At 45.0% G+C, this 19,528-nt stretch overlaps 1 protein-coding gene across 2 annotated transcripts in view; it reads left to right on the top strand.

Annotated features, from left to right (window-relative positions):
• Positions 1-1,656: 1,656 nt before the first annotated feature.
• SH3D19 (SH3 domain containing 19) overlaps positions 1,657-19,528 on the top strand; it is a 125,835-nt gene continuing 107,963 nt past the window's right edge. The window contains exon 1 of one of the 2 annotated variants that reach the window (XM_037897380.2): positions 1,657-2,254. In XM_037897380.2, the coding sequence (XP_037753308.1) occupies positions 2,164-2,254 (91 nt within the window). In that variant the 5' untranslated portion in view covers positions 1,657-2,163. The remainder of the gene's footprint in view (positions 2,255-19,528) is intronic. The other variant, XM_037897381.2, reaches the window with a different exon arrangement.

Here is a 19,528-nt window from a genome sequence, read left to right as displayed (position 1 = left end):
AGAGCTGAGAGCGCTCAGCGCTTCTGCAGCTCAAATGCCAGGGTTTCATGTGAGCCACCCAGAAAATGAGTGCACAATTAGAGACCACCTGTGAAGTAATAAAGTGATCATCAAGGAGTTAACTGAATTACTCAGAGTACTATGGGTTGGAGTCAGACTCCACCATTTTCATACTTCCTGTTTAGTTAGTGGGCGTTTCACCCACCACCACTTTGTTACATAGTTGAATAAAGAAGCATGTTCTTCTCAGCTTGCACTACTGAAAGTAGTGTGCATCTTGTGCACTGAGTGGTCCCGTTACAAAATATGAAAAGTTTGATTTTAATTAATTCCCAAGCATCATACAGGAACTCTATGGAAAAGACTGGGAGAGAGTCTAGTTATTTGGGGGGCATTAAACTGCCTAAACCACAAGACCATCCTTTCTTTCTCTGCAGCTCCTTGCCTTATTCACTACACACCTACCAATGTCTGCAACAAAGGAGGCAGGGATCCTATAGATCTAGACCGGGGCCAGCAACCTGTCAGAAGTGGTGTGCTGAGTCTTCATTTATTCACTCTAATTTAAGGTTTCGTGTGCCAGTAATACATTTTAAAGTTTTTCGGAGGTTTCTTTCTATAAGTCTATAATATATAACTAAACTATTGTTGTACGTAAAGTAAATAAGGTTTTAAAAATGTTTAAGAAGCTTCATTTAAAATTAAATTAAAATGCAGAGCCCCCCGGACCGGTGGCCAGAACCTGGGCAGTGCGAGTGCCACTGAAAATCAGCTCGTGTGCCGCCTTTGGCACGCGTGCCATAGGTTGCCTACCCCTGATCTAGACTCCTTCACTACATAACCCTGGTTTATCCCCAGAGCACCATCCATCCTGTGTCAGGCAACCTTAATTATAGGCAGCACTCCTTGTTCTGCCTATAATAACAATGTGAAACCAAAGACTTTATAACTTGGATATTTCTAAGGTGCCTTTCATATTGGTACCTAAGCACCACCACCATTTTTTGCAGCCAGCAGACAAAATTCAGAGATGAATGCTGGTCATGTGCCACTTGAGGCATATTGCGCATAAGCTAATAAGAAGAGTAGGTTTTAACTTCTCATAGTGAGAACCTTTACTACTTAATTCACCTTAACCATAAAGTGCAAGTGTTTTTCGGAGCTGTAGTGCTTGTCATAGCAAATAAAAGTATAAAGGCAGCTAACCCTTTAAAATAGGTGGGCTGCTCTATATCCAGGCACCAGTCTCTTCTTTTCTGCCCTGATTTACACTCCTAGTTGCCACATACTGCTCAGTGGGATTGTACTGGGTATAACTCAGCTCGCAATTTCAACAATGCTTCAACAATGGGACTGGAGTCATAAATCAGCCAAGCCTCATTTGAACAGAGGCTCTTGTTTTGGATTATTTAAAGCAGTTTTTAAAGGCCTTTCCCGCTTGGTGAGGAAGAATGTGCTGCATTCTTGAAGGGACCTTTAAAATCCCACTCAATACTGCACTGTTTAGAACTCTCCCTCCTTGAAAATGCTACCAGCTTGAGACAGCCCTGGAGATACGTGGATCCACAAGAGAAAAAAAAATCACGTCCCTTTCCCTTAATAAAAGTTTTCAGCTACTTTAGCCTTGTAAGTGCAAGTCCATCTTCTTCCCCAGCTGAAGCTCGCCCCCTCCCTTGCATGCTGCAGCCCTGATTGCTGCTTTCTGCTCCAGGTACCTCCCCCTCCTCCTTTTGTTTTAGTGTCAGGCAGCAGTGGAGTTTCCTGTTGACACCGGAATATTGTGAATGGGCCGGAAAAGCAAAGGCCACCTTCTTTCATTTTCCCTTGGCTTTCCCGTCCCTCCCCAACCTGCTTGTGTGGTGTGGTGTGGTGTGGGTGCGCCTCTCTCTCTCCTCCCAACCTGCGTCCGGCTGAGCCTTGCTGGGGAAGGGAGGAGAGGAAAAGGCCCAAAGGGGATCCTCCACGCCTGGGCTTAAACTTCAGAGAAGAGGGAGGCGGAGAGAGATTTGCAGAGAGTTGCCGGGGCGGAGGAGAGGCGCAGGTGCAGAGTGGGGCGGCTCGGAAGGCACTGAGCGAGACAAAGAACCCCCCGATCGCGCGCTCTCTGCGCTTGGGCAGGGGGGTGCCTGCTTGCTGAATGCCCCCTCCTGCCCCTCCTCGCTGATGGCTGAAGCCTGGAGGCTGGAGGACGAAGAAGGGGAGCTGAGGGAGCTCGGCAGAAGGCGCAGAAGGGGTAACCTGAACTCGGCAGCAGGTAAGCAGGAGGCTTTCGGCTGAATGCGGGGACAAAGCCCCATTAAGCCCCGGAGTTCCGTTCAGTCCACGTACCAGTCTCACTAGCGGGTGCCCACGGGTGGGGCTGTGTTCGCTAAAAACAAGCGGGGCTTCAGATTAAGTAGAAATGTGTTAATCTGTGATTGACCGTTACTTAACAAATGGGATTTTTCCTTACATTTTTGTTTAAAATCCTACCTGGAAATGGAGGTTTTTTTAAAGGGTGGGAGGAGAGCAGGAAGGGGAGTCAGGGCAAGGTACAGTCACTTAACTGTGTTGTTCGCTTAATAGGCTCAACTGAATGCTTATCTCCTTGATGAATCAAAGGGTAGTCATTAATATTCAAAGGAAAGGTGCAGGGTCCAGCTTCCAACAGTTTAACTCTCAGAGTGCTGTTTGCCTAAATTGGATGGTTAAATATAAATTGTATTGATTAATACTTAAAATGCCCTAAGGATCGCCACCCCAACAGGGAAACCCCACATTGCGAGTTGCCAGTGGGCAGGCCTGGATTCTGCATGCTGTTATGCAATGGAACTCCTCAGGGGCACAGGGGTCTGTCAGCCTGGGGTTGTAGGCCTAAGTGTCAACGATGTGCTTAATGCTGTACCAGACACAACATTACAAACAGCCCCTGCCCTGAAGAGCTTACAGTCCCAGAGAAGATGGGGTGCACTGGGAGACCCATGTGAGGGAATAACTTTTTTATTGAAAAAGGAGGACTTGTGGCACCTTAGAGACTAACACATTTATTTGAGCATAAGCTTTCGTGAGCTACAACTCACTTGATCAGATGCATGCCGTGGAAAATACAGTGGGGAGATTTTATATACACAGAGAACATGAAACAATGGGTGTTACCATACACACTGTAACGAGAGTGTTCAGGTAAGGTGAGCTATTACCAGCAGGAGGGAACCTTTTGTAGTGATAATCAAGGTGGGCCATTTCCAGCAGTTGACAAGAATGTGTGAGGAACAGTAGGGGGAGAAATAAACATGGGGAAATAGTTTTACTTTGTGTAATGACACATCCACTCCCAGTCTTTATTCAAGCCTAAATTAATTGTATCCAGTTTGCAAATCACGTTTTTATTATGTTTGTTTACTTTCTGCATTTCTCTCAGTGCAGACAATGGAAACTGTCTAGTCATTTTCACTTGACAAAACTAGCTATATATGTCAGTTTTAAGGACTTGCTCCAGCAAGTCATTCTGTGTGTAGAAGGAATAATTATGTACATTTTAAAACTCTTTCCATTGGATTTTTTTTTTAAAACTAGTAGAAAATATTTATGTTGATCTTAGATTTTGTAAAATTGTGTGTGTGTTCTCATTCTGGAGCTAAATTTGATCCCAGAGTTCACTTTAAGGTATAAAATGATTATACAAAAAATAGAGGGATGGATTCTCTGTTGCCCTGTACTTTGTATAGTTGCTTATACTAGTGCAAAGGGAGTGTAAATTGCTACTATGTGTTTTAGTGGTGTTCTGCACCTACTTTGCACTAGTGTAAATGACTATATGCATTGCAGTGAATGAAGATTCAGGCCATGTCTACACTAGGAGCACTTTACCGTTATAGAAATACCTTGTATCAGTGATACTCAGACTGTGGCTCTCAAGCCACAAGTGGCTCTTTAATGTGTCTCTTGTGTCTCTTTGCAGCACATGATATTGAAACACTGTGTGATTTTAATTATTAATAAATCTAAGTTATTAACCAATCAGGATGCTTTTACTATGTTATCAACCAGTTAAGTTATCAGCTTGCACTAAGTTATTAATTTACTAGCTGTGAGAATAATCTATAAAAACTAAATATTTCCCCTGTCATTCACACTACTGTGGCTCTTTTGGGTAATGCTGATCGCTAATTTGGCTCCTGAACCAGAGATCTGAGTGGTTTCAGAGTAACAGCCGTGTTAGTCTGTATTCGCAAAAAGAAAAGGAGTACTTGTGGCACCTTAGAGACTAACCAATTTATTTGAGCATGAGCTTTCGTGAGCTACAGCTCACTTCATCGGATGCATACTGTGGAAATTGCAGAATACATTATTATATACACAGAGACCATGAGACAATACCTCCTCCCACCCCACTCTCCTGCTGGTAATAGCTTATCTAAAGTGATCATCAAGATGGGCCATTTCCAGCACAAATCCAGGTTTTCTCACCCTCCGCCCCCCCACAGACAAACTCACTCTCTTGCTGGTAATAGCCCATCCAAAGTGAGCACTCTCTTCACAATGTGTATGATAATCAAGGTGGGCCATTTCCTGCAGGAATCCAGGTTCTCTCACCCCCTCACCCCCCTCCAAAAACCACACACACAAACTCTCCTTACAACGTGCATGAAAATCAAGGTGGGCCATTTCCAGCACAAATACAGGTTTTCTCACCCCCCCACCCCCATACACACACAAACTCACTCTCCTGCTGGTAATAGCCTATCCAAAGTGACCACTCTCCTTACAACGTGCATGAAAATCAAGGTGGGCCATTTCCAGCACAAATCCAGGTTTTTTAACCCCCCCACCCCCCACCCCGGGCTGGCCACACACACACACAAACTCACTCTCTTGCTGGCAATGGCTCATCCAAACTGACCACTCTCCCCACAATGTGCATGACAATCAAGGTGGGCCACTTCCAGCATAAATCCAAGTTTAACCAGAAGGCCGGGGGGGGGGGGGTAGGAAAAAACAAGGGGAAATAGGCTACCTTGCATAATGACTTAGCCACTCCCAGTCTCTATTTAAGCCTAAATTAATAGTATCCAATTTGCAAATGAATTCCAATTCAGCAGTTTCTCGCTGGACTCTGGATTTGAAGTTTTTTTGTTGTAAGATAGCGACCTTCATGTCTCTGATTGCGTGACCAGAGAGATTGAAGTGTTCTCCGACTGGCTTATGAATGTTATAATTCTTGACATCTGATTTGTGTCCATTTATTCTTTTACGTAGAGACTGTCCAGTTTGACCAATGTACATGGCAGAGGGGCATTGCTGGCACATGATGGCATATATCGGTGGATGTGCAGGTGAACGAGCCCCTGATAGTGTGGCTGATGTTATTAGGCCCTGTGATGGTGTCCCCTGAATAGATATGTGGGCACAGTTGGCAACGGGCTTTGTTGCAAGGATAGGTTCCTGGGTTAGTGGTTCTGTTGTGTGGTATGTGGTTGTTGGTGAGTATTCGCTTCAGGTTGGGGGGCTGTCTGTAGGCAAGGACTGGCCTGTCTCCCAAGATTTGTGAGAGAGTTGGGTCATCCTTCAGGATAGGTTGTAGATCCTTAATAATGCGTTGGAGGGGTTTTAGTTGGGGGCTGAAGGTGACGGCTAGTGGCGTTCTGTTATTTTCTTTGTTAGGCCTGTCCTGTAGTAGGTGACTTCTGGGAACTCTTCTGGCTCTATCAATCTGTTTCTTCACTTCCGCAGGTGGGTATTGTAGTTGTAAGAATGCTTGATAGAGATCTTGTAGGTGTTTGTCTCTGTCTGAGGGGTTGGAGCAAATGCGGTTGTATCGCAGAGCTTGGCTGTAGACGATGGATCGTGTGGTGTGGTCAGGGTGAAAGCTGGAAGCATGTAGGTAGGAATAGCGGTCAGTAGGTTTCTGGTATAGGGTGGTGTCTATGTGACCATTGTTTATTAGCACTGTAGTGTCCAGGAAGTGGATCTCTTGTGTGGACTGGACCAGGCTGAGGTTGATGGTGGGATGGAAATTGTTGAAATCATGGTGGAATTCCTCAAGGGCTTCTTTTCCATGGGTCCAGATGATGAAGATGTCATCAATATAGCGCAAGTAGAGTAGGGGCGTTAGGGGACGAGAGCTGAGGAAGCGTTGTTCTAAATCAGCCATAAAAATGTTGGCATACTGTGGGGCCATGCGGGTACCCATAGCAGTGCCGCTGATCTGAAGGTATACATTGTCCCCAAATGTAAAATAGTTATGGGTAAGGACAAAGTCACAAAGTTCAGCCACCAGGTTAGCTGTGACATTATCGGGGATAGTGTTCTTGACGGCTTGTAGTCCATCTTTGTGTGGAATGTTGGTGTAGAGGGCTTCTACATCCATAGTGGCCAAGATGGTGTTATCAGGAAGATCACCGATGGATTGTAGTTTCCTCAGGAAGTCAGTGGTGTCTCGAAGGTAGCTGGGAGTGCTGGTAGTGTAGGGCCTGAGGAGGGAGTCTACATAGCCAGACAATCCTGCTGTCAGGGTGCCGATGCCTGAGATGATGGGGCGCCCAGGATTTCCAGGTTTATGGATCTTGGGTAGTAGATAGAATGTCCCAGGTCGGGGTTCCAGGGGTGTGTCTGTGCGGATTTGATCTTGTGCTTTTTCAGGAAGTTTCTTGAGCAAATGCTGTAGTTGCTTTTGGTAACTCTCAGTGGGATCATAGGGTAATGGCTTGTAGAAAGTGGTGTTGGAGAGCTGCCGAGCAGCCTCTTGTTCATATTCCGACCTATTCATGATGATTTATGCTGGAAGTGGCCCACCTTGATTGTCATGCACATTGTGGGGAGAGTGGTCAGTTTGGATGAGCTATTGCCAGCAGGAGAGTGAGTTTGTGTGTGTGTGTGGCCGGCCCGGGGTGGGGGGTGGGGGGGTTAAAAAACCTGGATTTGTGCTGGAAATGGCCCACCTGATTTTCATGCACGTTGTAAGGAGAGTGGTCACTTTGGATAGGCTATTACCAGCAGGAGAGTGAGTTTGTGTGTGTATGGGGGTGGGGGGGTGAGAAAACCTGTATTTGTGCTGGAAATGGCCCACCTTGATTTTCATGCACGTTGTAAGGAGAGTTTGTGTGTGTGGTTTTTGGAGGGGGGTGAGGGGGTGAGAGAACCTGGATTCCTGCAGGAAATGGCCCACCTTGATTATCATACACATTGTGAAGAGAGTGCTCACTTTGGATGGGCTATTACCAGCAAGAGAGTGAGTTTGTCTGGGGGGGGGGGGGGGGGGCGGAGAGTGAGAAAACCTGGATTTGTGCTGGAAATGGCCCATCTTGATGATCACTTTAGATAAGCTATTACCAGCAGGAGAGTGGGGTGGGAGGAGGTATTGTCTCATGGTCTCTGTGTATATAATAATGTATTCTGCAATTTCCACAGTATGCATCCGATGAAGTGAGCTGTAGCTCACGAAAGCTCATGCTCAAATAAATTGGTTAGTCTCTAAGGTGCCACAAGTACTCCTTTTCTTTTAGAGATCTGAGTATCACTGCCTTATACTATGCCAGTAAAGTATTCCTAGTGTGGGCGCAGCTATCCTGGCAAAGCTGCAGTTTGTACACTTACAAACCAACAAAATATATTTCCATTGATAAGACAGCATAGGCAAAGTAAGAAAAATGCCAGCATAGTAAAACCACTGCCTACAAATGAAATAAGCTATACCGATAAAAGCGCATCTTTGCCAGTGAAGTGAGCTGTAGCTCACGAAAGCTTATGCTCAAATAAATTGGTTAGTCTCTAAGGTGCCACAAGTACTCCTTTTCTTTTTGTGAAGATAGACTAACACGACTGCTACTCTGAAGCTTTGCCAATATAGCTGTGTTTACACTACAGAATTCTGCTGGTACAGCTGTGTTGGTCAGGGACATAGTTATGCTGGGAGAAGTCTAGACATATCCTGAGGCCCAGTATTTTTAAAGATGTGTTTGAGAAAATCACTTGAGCTGTATATACCAAGTTTTCTTCTCCTCCCACCTCCCAATTTATATATATATATATTTTTGGATTAAAAAATTAACTGCAGCTTACAGGCAAAAGGTCTAATGATGGAAATGATCATGTAAGTAAGGGTGAAACAAACAATGGGACTATTTAAATTGAGAAATAGGGTAGTAAGTTATGCTGTATCTACCAATTTAAAACTTTACATTTTGTTGAAAGCAATACAGGCAATGTGGTCTGCAATATTAAATGGGATGGATACACATAGGCCACAGTTATAAAATAAAAGTTCAGTTCATACATGGAAATACAGATGTGTGAATGAGCACTACCTCAGTCCCGCAAGTATAAGGTGTGGTTCACTTATAAGTAGTGTTGAGAACCTAGAGACATGTGGATTTTAAGAAGTTAAATACATAAAAATGGAAGAGAAAGGGAGGGGTGTGTGCATGGAAATAAAGAACTGGTATGCAAGGTAAAAGCACAGGTATGCTTCCTAAGGGTCTGACCCAGTAAACACTTGTATCTGTGAGGACATGTACTTTCATGAGTTTCCCCATTGTGTTTGCAGGATGGGGCCTTAAAAGAGTAACGAAGTGACAAACTATACTTCTTACACTGCATTACCCACATTACATGTTATGGAGAAAAGGGACAATCTCTTCTTGGAAATACCAAGCAAGCCTTATAATAAGTATACTGTTGAGAGGGCAGGAAAAGATAGTGAACAGTTGGAAATTTTGGAAAATGCTGATTTGTCAAATCAACACGTTCCATTGGTCTCCATTGGAACGTGTTGATTTTGATGAATATTCAGCAGAAGCCAGGCAGGTTTCTGACAGATTCTAGAATGGTGATTCTAAAATGAAGTATTGCAAACTTCCAGGTCTGTGAAAGTTTTTGGAGGTTCATCCTGATTCAGGACAAATTTTTTTTCCCAAGACTTGAAGTTTTTTGCAGGCCTGAAAGTCTGTTTCCTGGCTAGCTCTAAAAATGAATATTCTATGCGGGGAAAAGAATCTAATCCTGCAGTGAGCTCCATTTGGCCAATAATAGAGAATGAGGACCATGAGACAGCATCTATAATCTAATGTGTTCAAAATCTCATACTTCAAACTACATTTAGTGTCTAAACTAACTAACTGTATTCAGCGTGAATTCATTTTAACTTCTTCAAGGGGGAAGTTGGATAGCTACAAATGTTGCAGACACTCCCTAAATTTCAAGACAACTTACAAGCTGTGAAAAATCAGTAACTAGTAGGGTGACCAGATAACACATGTGAAAAATTGAGTCAGGGAGTTGGGGGGGAATAGGCACCTATATAAGACAAAGTCTCGAATATCAGGACTGTCCCTATAAAATTGGGATATCTAGTAGATAGATACCTAGTAACTAGGCTTATAGGCGCCGACTTCCCCACGGCCCGGTGGGTGCTCGACCCTCCCTGGCCCTGGCCCTGCCCCTGCCCTGCCTCTTCCCACCCCTGCACCACCCTCACCCCACCTCCATTCCACCCTGTCCCCATTCCACCCCCTTCCCACCCCTATTCCCCCAAGTCCCCGTCCCTGCCCTGCCTCTTCTCCGCCTCCTCCCCTGAGCATGCCGTGTCTCTGCTCCTCTCCCTCTCTCCCGGAAAGTCCTAAGCGCCACCAAACAGCTGTTAGTTGGCGGGGGGGGGAGGAAGCGCTGGGAGGGAGGAGGAGTGGGGGATGAGGCACGCTCAGGAAAGCAGGAGGCGAGGAGGGGGTGGCAGCGGGGAGAGCTTGGCTGCTGGTGGGTGCGGAGCACCCGCTAATCTTTGTGGGTGCTCCAGCCCTGCAGCACCCATGGAGTCGGCGCCTATGACTAGGCTTATCCAGTTCATAGTAAAAAGCTGTCATGATTGTGCTGCAGTGTCCTGGTAATGTTATGGGTGTTCAGTGATAGAGGAAAGGATTTTGACTTTTAATATTGCCCTTTGTTTGCCCACTTGCTTAACCACAAATGTCTGTAATTTGCAATGCATTGTGTCATCTTCAGTGTGGATTAGAGAGGTCCTATTGAAGTTGCTTTTGATGTTTATAAGATTGTCATAGGACTCCTGGAAATGATTTTATTCCCACAGGGTGGCTGACAGTAAATGTGGCAAATAAGTTTTTTGCTACATGGATCAATAGCCTTTCTATACTTTTTTTTTTTTTTACTCTGTTTCTTTTTATGATTTTTTTTCAAGTGTTTCAGACTCAGTTTAGTGGAATTTCTTCAGTTCAGCTGGTCAATTTTAGGCTACTGAAAAAATTCATAGCTTTCTACTTATGTCTAGACCCAGTTCAGAACAGCCCTATTTCCTTTACACTCCTACACCAAACCTGTGCTAACTTGCTTTGGAAGCTTAGACCAATAAGCTGGGTCCAGTAGAACAAATCAAGATTGCATCAGAAGCATACCATCTCACTAGCCAATGTACAGTGTGACAGGGCAAGGCCAGATGGGTATAGAAAAGTAGTGGGAGACAAATATATTAGCTCCAGGCTAAACAAATCCCTGGTACCAGGATAAGTGAAGGTGGATCACGGGTATCTCCTGAGCACTCTGCAAGCGTTTGGCTTCGGACCCCAGTTTGTCGGTTTTCTCTGGGCGCTGTACGCCTCCACAGAATGTCTGGTCAGGTTCAACTGGACCCTGACCGAACCGGTCAGCTTCGGGCGAGGAGTACGGCAGGGGTGCCCCCTCACGGGCCAGCTATACACTCTGGTGATCGAGCCCTTCCTCTGTCTCCTCCAAAGGAGGTTGACAGGGTTGGTGCTGTGGGAGCCGGAGTTGCGGCTGGTCCTGTCGGTGTACGCTGATGACGTGCTCCTTGTGGTCCAGGACCTGGGTGACTTGGCGCAGGTGGAGGCTTGCCAGGCCATCTATTCGGCAGCCTCCTCCGCCCAGGTCAACTGGGTCAAGAGTTCTGGCCTGGTGGTCGGGGACGGCTGGCAGGCGAGCTCCCTCCCACCCGCCCTTCAGGCCATCTGGTGAAGCGCAGGTCCGCTGCTCTATCTTGGCATTTACCTTTCTGCCGCGCATCCCTCTCTGCCGGAGAACTGGCACAATTTAGAGGGCGGGGTGATAGAGCGGCTCCGGAAATGGACAGGACTACTCCGGTGCCTCTCCCTTCGAACAAAAAAACTTCAAATCCAGACTCCAGCGAGAAACTGTTGAATTGGAATTCATTTGCGAATTGGATACAATTAACTTAGGCTTGAACAGAGACTGGGAGTGGCTAAGTCATTATGCAAGGTAACCTATTTCCCCTTGTTTTTTCCTAACCCCTCCCCCCGCCCCCCCAGACGTTCTTGTTAAACCCTGGATTTGTGCTGGAAATGGCCCAACTTGATTATCATACACATTGTAAGGAGAGTGATCACTTTAGATAAGCTATTACTAGCAGGAGAGTGGGGTGGGAGGAGGTATTTTTTCATACTTTGTGTGTATATAAAAAGATCTTCTACACTTTCCACAGTATGCATCCGATGAAGTGAGCTGTAGCTCACGAAAGCTTATGCTCAAATAAATTGGTTAGTCTCTACGGTGCCACAAGTACTCCTTTTCTTTTAGAGATTGAAGTGTTCTCCAACTGGTTTTTGAATGTTGTAATTCTTGACGTCTGATTTGTGTCCATTTATTCTTTTACGTAGAGACTGTCCAGTTTGACCAATTAATGAGTGGCTTTTAACTCCCGCCCACCCATTCCTGTCTATCAACTGGGAGGCTGATAGTCAGGTGTGCTCTGGGGCAACTAATTGGCTCAGTTGCTGTTGACCAGCACTTGGTGAGAGCAGCTGTATTTGTGGCCCACCACAATAATATCACTGGCTATTCTAACCCTGTTGAAAAAAGGAATGCTCCCAAAGTGAGTAAACAATTACAAAAGCAGGCAATCATTTTGCCTATTCAAACTCTGTAAGGGATTGTAAAATTCTAGGCGTAAATTGACAAAAGCAGAAAATGACACCAGTCTGTCAATTTTAACAGTCACTAAGCAGTACTGGAAGCTCCTAAGCACAAAGCAGTCTTTAAATTTCGTAACTTGGAAGTAACACATTTCCTCCTCTTTGGCAGGAGATATAGTGCTGTGAAAAGATGAAAAGAATGCATCTGCATAGTAGTGCATTAAGCTCTTTGGGTGAATATTTATCCTTGAGGCAGTTCCAAGTGATTGCTGATCACTAGAGATCTTCCAGTTATTATGAGAAGTGCATATTCTATAGCTTGTCAAAGAGGGAAACAATGAACTACAACCACCTTTTAAAAAAAAAATGTAGATAAGCTTCTACTTATGCCAAAAGAAAAGGAGTACCTGTGGCACCTTAGAGACTGCTACTCTGAAACCTACTTATGCCAAGTATCAGAGGGGTAGCCTTGTTAGTCTGTATCCACAAAAACAATGAGGAGTCCGGTGGCACCTTAAAGACTAACAGATTTATCTAGGCATAAGCTTTCGTGGATAAATTTCTGTATCTATGCCTTTATATCAGTATGTTTATGCCTGTATCTGTAATTTTCACTCCATGCATCTGAAGAAGTGGGTTTTTTACCCACGAAAGCTTACGCCCAAATAAATCTGACAGGTTTCAGAGTAGCAGCCATGTTAGTCTGTATCCGCAAAAAGAAAAGGAGAACTTGTGGCACCTTAGAGACTAACAAATTTATTTGAGCATAAGCTACAGCTCACGAAAGCTTATGCTCAAATAAATTTGTTAGTCTCTAAGGTGCCACAAGTCCTCCTTTTCTTTTTCCAAATAAATCTGTTAGCCTTTAAGGTGCCACCGGACTCCTCATTGTTCTTCTACGTATGGTGTAAACAGAAAGAGGAAACAATGAAAGTTTGAGCCTGTCACATGCCCAGCACCTTGTTCTGGTTTAGCGCTCCATCTGTACCCCAAAAATGACAGAGCTGCAGATCAGTTCTGTCTACACTACAATATTGCACCATTTCAAGGTTAAACATTGCAGCTTAGTGTTTCTAGTACCATTTTGTTCCTAAAGTTTTATTATTGTCCACACAAATAAGTTTGCCAGAGTAAACTAATAAAATGCATCCACACAAAGCACTTATTCTGTACCTATGTAGGGGGGGCATCTATTGTGTAATTCCCAGCACAGTTCTTGCAGCAGGTCCACAGCATAGGCAAAGGCACATACCTGGCAACGTATTATGTATATTATAGCAGGAGTTGGTACCAAAATCCTATATTTAGGTTGCCTAACACTTTGCACCAGAAAAGATATATTACATGTCAGTGTTTGCCACCGGATTTTGGAATTTGAGAGTTAGAAAACACTGTGGCAAGAGAAGTGCCTATGAAATTCTGCTCAGGTTTGGCTTAAACTTTTGAAAATCACTATTACCTTTCTGTACCTCATCTTGTCAGCTAATTGAACATTCTAATGTAAGGGTGGGCCAACACTATGACCAGTGGAGCAATGCTGCAAACTCTGGGGACCAGGAAGCCTTTCCAGGAAGAGGTGAGAGAGAGCCAGGCCAGGCTCCACACAAACAACCCCTTTAGACGCCACACATGAGCCCACTGGCCCCTACCCTATTCTCTAGGGGTACCACATGGGGAAGGAGCTCTGTCTATCTCCTGAAGGGGAAAAAGAGGGAGAGAAACAGCCCAGGCTCCCCTGACCACACCCTAGACTCAGCATATGGCCCCAGCAGCCTCTTTCTCCCTTTTCCTACTACCAGCAAACATACTTAGTAAGCCCTGTACCCTGAGCTGAGGTTCAGAACTCAAATCCTAGTGGTGATGCATGATGGGGAGGTTGCTACAGTCAAATTTGTTTTTACTGTTTTCCTTTTTTAAAACCCTAAGGAATTACATTTTACACACACACACACAATTTTAAAAGAATGTTACTAAGTTGCAAAGTCAAGCACTTGAAAGTTAGAAATCCCAGAATTAAGGTTGCCCATGCCTGGTGATACGCTACCAAGAAGCATCTGATCAGATTAAAAATGTGCTTTCAGGTAATACCCATGCAAAGAATCACACGTTTTTACAAATGTATGATTTTGTACTCTGAATAAAACATTGGGTGGTGGTGGTGGTACTTAAAAACAAGCTTTGTTACGTACATTTCATAGGGTAATCTTTTATTTTCTTGAAATGTGTATCAAAGTTAGGGTGACATTATTGTATTTTAAGGATGAAATCTCTGCTTTTATGAGGTATCAAAACAGTGTAAATCACTTTAGTCCTCCTCAGGAGTAGCTTATAAAGCACTGTAGGAATCTATTCAAGGTGTAGAAACTTCAAAGCAACTTTACAAAAAATTGATCTGATCTTTAAAAAGCTTTTACAAAGTTTTCAGAAGACCTGATGAAGTTTTCATATAATATGATACATTTTCTATTTCTGAGATGGTTAACTCCAACAATAGATACTTCAAAACATAATTCTACTACACAGGGGTGAAAAATTTCAAAAGCTCCTAAGTGATTTAGTAGCCTAAATCTCATTGAAAGTCAATGGGATTTAAGTGCCTGTCCCATTTTTGAAAATGGGACTCGGAACTCCTAAAAATCTCTTAGGAACACCTGAAGATCCCTAGAACTTATTGGAATGAAGCAAATTAGAAGTTTCCAGGCTAAGCCTTTTTAGTGATGTGTCACAAAGTAATATTAAGAGAATTAAAAATGTAAGTTTCCCCACCTCCATTTTTAAACCCATGTCAGAAACTATTTCTCCAAAAAATTATCCCCCCCCCCACGACATATATATGACAAAAGAAGTGCCCAGGGCCATATTTTGTGAGAAATTTGAAGGGTGGAGAGGTGGAGGGAGGACAGGAGACAAAAGTCAGCAAAACTTAGTAAGTAATCTCTAAAGGTCAGGTTTTAACATCTCTCTGTAAAACACAAGAAGAAATACAGAGAGGGATGATGAGTTTACTGCACATGCCAGGGATTCCTTGCATCCCTCAGTGCCCCCTCAGGCTCCCATCTCCCACTGGAGGCACACAAAAGCCCTCTGATCACTGCAACTCATTTCCCCCCAGTTGCTTGCCAGGGGTTGTGTGCATACCTCTATTGGCCCCAGTTTTCCTCCCCACCAATTTTTATTCATCTTTCTGTCTGGGAAACAAATCATTCAGCATGTGAATATGTAAACTATTGGGAGGACTAGCAGAGATGAGCAGGGGTATAGTTATGTTGGAAGGTGTTAATGGATGCCATCAACCAGTTCTTTGATTTATAGACAATTGCAGAGGTGCTTGAAGCTGTGGCTGTGCTAAAAAGCTGGCATGGGCTTCATGTGTGCCCCATGTTGCCTATTTTAATTTTCTGATTTTCCCCCCCAAATCAAAAGGATTCTGACCATAGATGCCTAAAACATTCCCTGAAATTTTGGAATTGATTGGATTGGATGTGGCATTCAATGTTAGCATGTTACAGACAGACAAACAACAAAGTGTCATCAAGTTGACTGTAAGGCCTTCATGAGGTCAGCCAGTAAACTCTGAAGACAAAAAATTTATCAAACGCTTTACTCATGAATCATATATTAGATTTTATTTGTTAAAAAGAGGTAGGGCCAGTTTCTGCACTCATTTATACTAGTGTAAAAGTGGAGTCACTGCTGAGATCACAATTGATTGGTAGTGCCCCTTCAAGGCTTCGTCTACACATACCAACATAATTTCCTCCTTTGACAGGATTACTGGTCTAGTGGAGAGAGATGAAGCAGTAGACATGATACATCTTGATTTTAGTAAAGTTTTTGACACAGTCCCACATGACATTCTCATAAGCAGTTAGGGAAATGTGGTTTAGATTTAAACTACTATAAGGCAGTGGTTTTCAAACTGCAGGTCGCGACCCAGTACTGGGTTTCAGAATGTAAGGCACTGGATCGTGGTGGCTCCGGTCAGCACCGCTGACCGGGCCACCAAAAGTCCCATCATTGGTGCTGCCCGGCTAAGGCAGGCTAGTCCCTACCTCTTCTGACACCGCCCTGCACCCCGGAAGCGACCAGCAGCAGGTCTGGCTGCTATGTGGGGGGTCATGGGACTGCCCCAGCCCTGAGCGCCCCCCCAAACCTGGAGCCCCCTCCTGCACCCCAAGCTCCTCATCCCCGGCCCCAGCCCAGAGCCTGAACCCCCAGCCCAGAGCCCTGACCCCCTCCCGCACCCCAACCCCCCAGCCCCCTCATTCCCGGTCCCACTCACAGCCCTCACTCCTGTGCCCCAGCCCTGAGCCCCTCCCACACCCTAAACCCCTCATCCCCAGCTCTGTTGAGTTGTGGGCATCAACAATTTTCTTCAACTGGGTTGCCAGAGAAAAAGTTTGAAAACCACTGCTATAAGATGGGTGTACAACTGGTTGAAAAACCCTTCTCAAATAGTAATTATCAATGCTTCACTTCTTAAACTGAGAGGGTGATTCTATTGAAGTCCCATTGGGATTAGTTCAAGGTCAGTACTATTCAGTATTTTCATTAATGACTTGGACTGGAGAATGTGCTTATAAAATTTGCAGATGACACCAAGCTGGGAGGGATAGCTAGCACTCTGGAGCCAAGATTAGCGATCAAAATGACCTTGACAAAGTGGAGAATTGGTCAGAATGCAACAAGATGAAATTCTATAAAGGTAAATTCTAAGTACTACATCTAAAGAAGGAAAATCAAATGCACAACTGCAAACTGGTGAATAACTGGTTAGGTGGTGGTACTATTGAAAAGAATCTGGGGGATTCTAGTGGATCACAAATTGAATATGAGTCAATGTGAGGCAGTTGCAAAAAATAACGTCCTGGGGTATATTAACAGGAGTGTTGTATATAAGGCCCTGGAGGTAGTTGTTTCCCTGTACTCCGCATGGATGAAGGCCTCAGCTGGAGTACGGTGTTCAGTTTGAGTCACTACACTTTAGAAAAGATATGGAGGGAGTCCGGAGAACAACAAAAATGATAAAAGATTTAGAAAACTTGACTTATGAGCAAAGTTTTAAAAAACTGGGCATGTCTCGTCTTGAGAAAAGAAGACTGAGGGGGGACCTGGTAACAGTCTTCAAATTTGTGAGGGGCTGTTAGAAGGAGGACAGGGATCAATTGTCTCCATGTCCACTGAAGATAAAACAAGAAGTAATGGGATTAATCTGCAGCGAGAGAGATTGAGGTTAGACATTAGGAAAACCTTTTTATCAGGGTAGTTAAGCTTTGGAATAAGCTTCCAACAGTGGCGTAGCCAGGGGGGCAAAACAGGGGGAGCGGAGATAAAAAAAAAAAAAAAAAGCGCCACCCCCTGGTACTCGCCCGGCAGCGCTCCGGGTCTTCAGCAGCCCTTCGGCGTTGGGTCCTTCACTCGCTCCGGTCTTTGGTACTGAAGGACACCCCCCCTCCCCCCGCCACCGCAATGCCGCCAACGACCAGAGCGAGTGAAGGACCCGACACCGAAGTGCTGCTGAAGTACCAGGGGGTGGCGCCTTTTTTTTATCTCCGCTTCCCCTGACCTGCCGCCGAAGACCTGGAGCTCTGCCAGGTGAGTAAAAATTTTAAAGGCGCCAAGTAATTAAAAAGGCGCCACTTCTGCTTGGCGGGGGAGTGGCCACTACCCCGCTCCCCCCCAGCTACGCGACCGACTTCTGAGGGAGGTTTTGAAATCGCCATGACTGAAGGTTTTTAAAAACAGAGTGGACGAACACTGTCAGGTATGGTCTAAGTTTACGTGGTCCCGCTTTAACACGGGGGGCTGGACTTGGTGGCTTCTTGCGGTTTTTTCCAGCCCTACATTTCTATGATTCTATAGTCTTTGTACTGATGTAACTCTTAGTAAAACAAAAACAGAAAACAATAAACTCGTACCACAACAAAAGTTTCACTAATACAAAAGCTATAGAAACTCTTTTGGTTAGCACAGTGTGATTTTTTTTTTTTTCCCCCCACCCCCGTTTTTGTTTTACTAAAAGAGTTAAACTGGTGTAACTCCGAATGTGGATACAGTTGTAGCTTATTACCCTTCCGGTAAGGGAATAAGCTGTACTGGTAAAAATGCATCTGAACTAGGGGTTGTACAAGTTTTGATGCATCTGAAGAAGTGGTTTTTTACCCATGAAAGCTTATGCCCAAATAAATCTGTTAGTCTTTAAGGTGCCACTGGACTCCTTGTTGTTTTTGTGGATATAGACTAACACGGCTACCCCTGATACTTGACAACTTTTACTATCCTATTACAGTTAAAGTAGTACAAGTTTTATATGTACATAGGTGTTCTTTTTGGAAGAAAAAAAGGAGTAGTTGTAGCACCTTAGAGACTAACAAATTTATTTTGAGCCTAAGCTTTCGTGAGCTACAGCTCACTTCAATGGATGCATGACGCATCCGATGAAGTGAGCTGTAGCTCATGAAAGCTTAGGCTCAAATAAATTTGTTAGTCTCTAAGGTGCCACAACTACTCCTTTTCTTTTTGCGAATACAGATTAATACGGCTGCTACTCTGAAACCTTTTTGGAAGGTAATTCTCATTATCACACCTTATAAATCCCCTGTGCTTTGAATGTAGACCCCATTCTACCTAATTTTCTATTGCTTTTTTGCCTTCTGGGATTTAGAAATCACTAATAGCTTTCTAACAAGATCTAGGGTATCATGTCTCCTAAGCGCTATAGGTAGGGCCCTCCCAAATTCATGGTTCACTTTGGTCAGTTTCACTATTTCAGATGTATATCTGAAATTTCACGATGTTGTAACCATGAGGGTCCTGATCCAAAGAGGTGGGGGGGTCCCAAAGCTGTTGCAGGATTGCAATACTCACCTCTGTGCTGCCTTCAGAGCCCAGTTCTGGTGAAGGCTTCTAGAAATGGAGGTAGGTCCAATTTCCCCAGTGCTGCTGGGAGCACCCCAAGCGGGGTTCATAGTTGATAGTCAGGGCCAGTGGTAGATTAATGCATGGACCCATGCCCAGGGACCCTGGACAGTCTGAAAAATGAGTGCCCCAGCCCTGGCAGGAGCCACAGAGTGGAAGCCCTGAGCCTCAGCAGGCACTGTGGGGGCTGAAGCCCCAAACCCGGGCAGGAGCCATGGTGGGGAGAGGGAGTGGAAGGTCCGGAGCTCGAGCACCCTGAGCCCGGGCAGGAGCCATGGGGCAGAGGTGGTGGCAGCAGCCCTGGAACTTGGGCTTCTGGAGCCTAGACAGGAGCGGGGGGAGGGCGGAGCCCCAGCCTGGAGCTGTGGCAGTACCTGTGGGCAGGCGGCAGCGGTCCCCAGCTCAGGTGCCCCCAGCCCCTGCAGGAGCCGTGGAGGGTGGCAGCCTGGATCCCAGCTCTGGGGCTACTGCAGCGTGGTACACCCTCACTTCTGCACTGCCTTTGGAGGTGGGTTTAATCTCTCTCCGATAACAGCTGTGCAGGGGAAGGACAAGTCCTGTCCCTCCCCAGCCCGGCTGATTATGGGGAGATCAGATTTCAAGGGGAGAGGCTTATTTCATGGTCCGTGACATATTTTGCACGGCCGTGAAGTTGGTAGGGCCCTAACTATAGGACAAACAAATTATTTCTTTTTTGTGGAGACAGTGCATTACAGTGCATTTTAAGATATTTACAT

This window comes from Chelonia mydas, chromosome 4, assembly GCF_015237465.2.
Source record: "Chelonia mydas isolate rCheMyd1 chromosome 4, rCheMyd1.pri.v2, whole genome shotgun sequence".
In the NCBI taxonomy this organism is placed as follows: domain Eukaryota; kingdom Metazoa; phylum Chordata; order Testudines; family Cheloniidae; genus Chelonia; species Chelonia mydas.
The sequence above is the reverse complement of the archived record's forward strand: the minus strand, read 5'-3'. Positions and strand labels throughout refer to the sequence as shown.